This window comes from Trypanosoma conorhini (assembly GCF_003719485.1).
Source record: "Trypanosoma conorhini strain 025E chromosome Unknown Tco_14.4_contig_00969, whole genome shotgun sequence".
Taxonomy (NCBI): domain Eukaryota; phylum Euglenozoa; class Kinetoplastea; order Trypanosomatida; family Trypanosomatidae; genus Trypanosoma; species Trypanosoma conorhini.
Window position 1 is genome coordinate 1 of NW_021705062.1, and position 3,994 is coordinate 3,994.

At 58.7% G+C, this 3,994-nt stretch overlaps 3 protein-coding genes across 3 annotated transcripts in view, besides 1 other annotated feature; all 3 read right to left on the reverse strand.

Annotated features, from left to right (window-relative positions):
• Positions 1–705: 705 nt before the first annotated feature.
• Positions 706–1,767, reverse strand: Tco025E_09079 (solute carrier family 39 (zinc transporter), member 1/2/3; the record flags this gene model as incomplete). Its single annotated transcript, XM_029375905.1, has 1 exon — positions 706–1,767. One exon carries the CDS (start codon positions 1,765–1,767, stop codon positions 706–708), a length of 1,062 nt encoding a protein of 353 aa, XP_029223978.1.
• A 197-nt stretch (positions 1,768–1,964) lies between these two features.
• Positions 1,965–1,996: a microsatellite.
• A 726-nt stretch (positions 1,997–2,722) lies between these two features.
• Positions 2,723–3,850, reverse strand: Tco025E_09080 (cation transporter; the record flags this gene model as incomplete). The annotated part of the gene is made up of 1 exon (XM_029375906.1): positions 2,723–3,850. The coding sequence occupies one exon, from the start codon at positions 3,848–3,850 to the stop codon at positions 2,723–2,725; it is 1,128 nt and encodes a 375-aa protein (XP_029223979.1).
• The window catches only part of Tco025E_09081 (putative cation transporter), a gene marked incomplete at both ends in the record, with an annotated part of 807 nt that continues 659 nt past the window's right edge, over positions 3,847–3,994 (reverse strand). The window contains one exon of the mRNA XM_029375907.1: positions 3,847–3,994. This exon is cut by the window's right edge and continues 659 nt beyond it. Within this exon, the coding sequence (XP_029223980.1) occupies positions 3,847–3,994 (148 nt within the window).

Below are 3,994 nucleotides of genomic sequence, written 5' to 3' on the forward strand. Positions count from 1 at the left end.
AGCGGTGCCACCGCCCGTCGTGGTGCCGCGCAAGACGTCCATTCGGCCCTCAAACAGAGGCACCCCAAACGCAGTTACGTTCAGGAAGCCCCAAGACGGCCTCGCTTGTACCTCGTGAACTACTGGAAGGAGACGGCAAACAGAAGTTCTTTTTTTCTTCAAACAAAAGACAGAAAACTGGGGCGTGGCAGCCGCTCCCTCGCCCTCCGCGCGTGCGGGGCGTGGCAGGTTGGGCCGGGCGAAAAGGGGACGGCCCCCAACCGTCCCGAATCCCCCGATGCACCAGCAAAAAAAAGACGTCTTCGCCCCGCCGCAAAGAGCCCTCTGCGCACCCCTCCCCCCGTTCGCGTGCGCGCAGCTGTCGATTGCCCAGCCGCCAAGAGAAAAAAAATTAAAATTAAAATTAAACTCATCGTGAGTTTTTTAAAAAAAAACAGTTGGAGGGAAAAAAATGTTTTCCTTTTTTTTTGTTTTCTTCGTTGCGTCGCCCGCGCGGCGTCACTTTTTTGTCGCTGCCCCGCTCCCGCCCTTCGCGCCTCCCCCAACCTCCGAAATAAATTTAAAAAGTGGTGTTCGGTTACAAGTTCCCTTTTGCCGTGCTGATTCCATTCGTCCCACCCGAGCAGTTGAATTGTTGTCGTTGCCGTTTTAGTTGTTCTTAAGCAAGAGGGCTGTGAGGGGGGAGGAGGGAGGAGGTGCGTGGGGTCACGCCCACTTGCCAAGAAGCGTCATGACGGTCGCCCCTCCCCACAGCGCCAGAAGCATTCCAAACCGCTTCCAGCCACGCTGCGCCGCAGCCCCGCCGGCAAACTCCCGCAGGTCTGCCCGGAAGTCGTTGAGGAGAAGCGTGAAGCCCAGGTACAGCAGGATGCCGCCGCACACCGAGTCAATCACCGCCTGCACCGTGACGAAGGTTGTGCCCGTCAGGGAGATATTGGAGGTCGTCACGACGACGACCCCCACCACGGTGCCCAACGGCACAGAGACGGCGTAGATAATCGTCATCAGCAGCTCCAGCTTAAAGTTCATCGACGCGTCCGCCAGACGTGAGCCCAGTGCAAGCCCCTCAAAAATCTGGTGGAACACCAGCGCCACAAGCAATGCACGCGTCTCGGCATCATGCGCAATCCCCACAGAAAGGCCCAAGAACACACTGTGCGAGGCCAAGCCGAACTCCATGAATATCGCTGCAACGACACTTTTCGCACTGTTGAGGCGCGCGGCGGCAAGGGCCCCATGGTTGTGGCATCCCGCACCCGACAGCTCCTGCCCGCTGGGCACCGCATCCACATCAGGCATCTCGGCTCCCTCCAGTTGGGATGTAGTCCCGCTTGTGTTCCCCTTTTCCCAACTCTCAAGCATGAAATCCATTAGCACATCCAATGCATGCATCAGCATCGCCGCAAGCATCGCGAACGCAAGTGAAAATGCATCAAATGACTCCCGCAGCGAGGGTGACACGCAGTCCTTCATGAACCCAAGAACGCCATTGTGCATCATGTGCACCATGGCAACCGCCATCACCACCCCAGAGGAGATGCACTTGCCGATGACAACAACGAAAGGATGCAGGCTAAGGCAGGAGATGTACTTGCCTATCAGCGGAAGCATCGTCCCAAGAAGAGACGCTATCAAAAGCGCAAAGATTGCCACAATGTGGAGTGCAACGGTGTATCCACCTTTGGATGCGGCGCAAGCCAGCTCGGGGTGGGCGGCAAGCTGTGCCATGGAAGCCGGTGACTGCGGAAGCTCCGTCCCTTCCAACATCGAGGCGCGGCTTGCGAGGAACGCTTAGTTTTACGCGACGCCGCTCACCAAGGAAAATGTGTCCTTGTTTTTTTTTTAATGCTTCTTCGTTTTTGTCTCTTTGGCAGCAGGTGGGGGTGGGGGAAGAGCAGAGGCCCCGGGGTGAGTGAAACCGCCCGCACGCATTGATCGCAAGCCACAAGGGCATATTCGCGGCGGCACGCCGCTCACACGCACACACGCACACACAAAAAAGACGCATGTGTGAGCGCCGGCTGCCCGGCGAGGCGAAGAGCCCGGCGACCACTCGAGGCGCGCCGCCAAACGCAAGGCTGCGTAAATTACAAACAAATATGCCGGCCGCGTGGAACAAAAGTAGCACAAGAACTGAGCCGGCCCAATCCACGCCCCACGTTTATTTTTTGAAGTACACTATTATTACCAATACTAATAACAGGACAATCCCGTTTTCCCTTGTTGCCCTTCCCCAGCAGAGGGAGTCTCAGTGCCTGCGCCGCACCGACAAGAGCCACGGAGAGGGAGAGAGCAGAGGCAACTATCGGGGCAGTTCTCCTCCCAGGGAACTGTTACGCCCCCCACCCCACCCTCTGCTTCTCCAACGTCCGTTGGGCGTCTCGTTTCCTCCGCCCCCCGCGGGGCCACCGCAACGCACCCCCCTCACAACACTCACGGCCGGGGCGAAACCGAGCTGGAGGGGGAGCGAACACGCGGCCCCAAATTCAACACGATGCCTTGGGTACATTTTCATTACTGTTCTTTTGCCTCCCTTTTCTTTTTTTCGGTTCCGTTACACCCTCATTCCCATTAGTTTTTCATCAAAATGGAAAAAAAACACAAAAAGAAAAAAGAATCACTCATTGCTTCGTCTCTCTACAATCATATGCGTTACATTTCTCTCCCTCCAAAGGGAACTCACTGCGCCCACCAGAATGCGGCGGCAGCGCTCCGCACGCGGCTAGTGCCAGTTGGCGAGAACTGCCATGGCGCCAGTGCCGCCCCAGAAGGCCGCGAACATTGCGCACCGCTTCCAGCCTCCATGCGCCGCGGTCGGCCCGGCGACGCTCCGCATGTCCGCCGGGAAGTCATTGAAAATCAGGGAAAAGGCAATGTACAGCAACATGCCGCCGCCCAGGGCGTTCACCACCCCCTGCAGCGTCACGAACGCCGGGCCCGTCATGGAAGAATTTGTCCCCACCATTGTGATGAGGCCAATCGCGATACCCAGGGGCACGGAGACGGAGAAGATTAGCGTCATTGCCACCTCAGCCAGAACGCTCATGGAAGCCTCCACCAGCCGCGAGCCCAACGCAACTCCCTCCAGCAGCTGGTGGAACGACAAAGCGATAAGCAGCGTCCGCATCTGCGTGTCACTCGCAATCCCCACAGAAAGGCCCAAGAAAACACTGTGTGACGCCAAGCCGAACTCCATTAACACTGCAGCAGCGACACGCCTCGCGCTGTTGAGCCGCGCTGCCGCAAGGGCCCCACGGTTCTGGCAGCACCCACCGGTCTCACAATTCGGTCCTGGTTCCTCTCCACACCCCTCCATACCGCACGCGCCCCCACATGCGCCGCCTTTCTTTTGCGTCCCGCCCTGCTCTCCAATAGTTGTCGAGGTCTGGGCGCCAGCGTCGCAAGCCGCCCAGCTCTGTAGCACGCCGTCCAAGACAGCATCGAACAGGTGCATCAACATCGCCGCAATCATCGCAAATAGCAATGCAAACGCGTCGTACGTATTTGAATTAAGCGCCTTGGGCACACACTCCTCCGCAAAGCTGTGCATGCTGTGGTGAACCATGGTGAGTAGGGAAACGGCCAGCACCACGCCAGTCGCCGCGCACTTGCCAAGGACAAACATGAACGGGCTCAGCTGCAGGCACGGCACGTACTTCCCGGCAAGTGGGATAAGCGTCCCCACAAGCGAGGCCACGAGCAGAACAAAAACGCCCGCTACGTGCAGCCCCACCGAGTACGGCCCCTTTTCACCGCTGCAGCCGCCATGGTGGTGGTGGCCGACGTGTCCGGCGCCCTCGCCGCCGTGCGCCCCGTGGTGTGCCTGGCCGTCGCCGGCGGACATGTTCATCCTCCAAGCGGTGCCACCGCCCGTCGTGGTGCCGCGCAAGACGTCCATTCGGCCCTCAAACAGAGGCACCCAAACGCAGTTACGTTCAGGAAGCCCCAAGACGGCCTCGCTTGTACCTCGTGAACTACTGGAAGGAGACGGCAA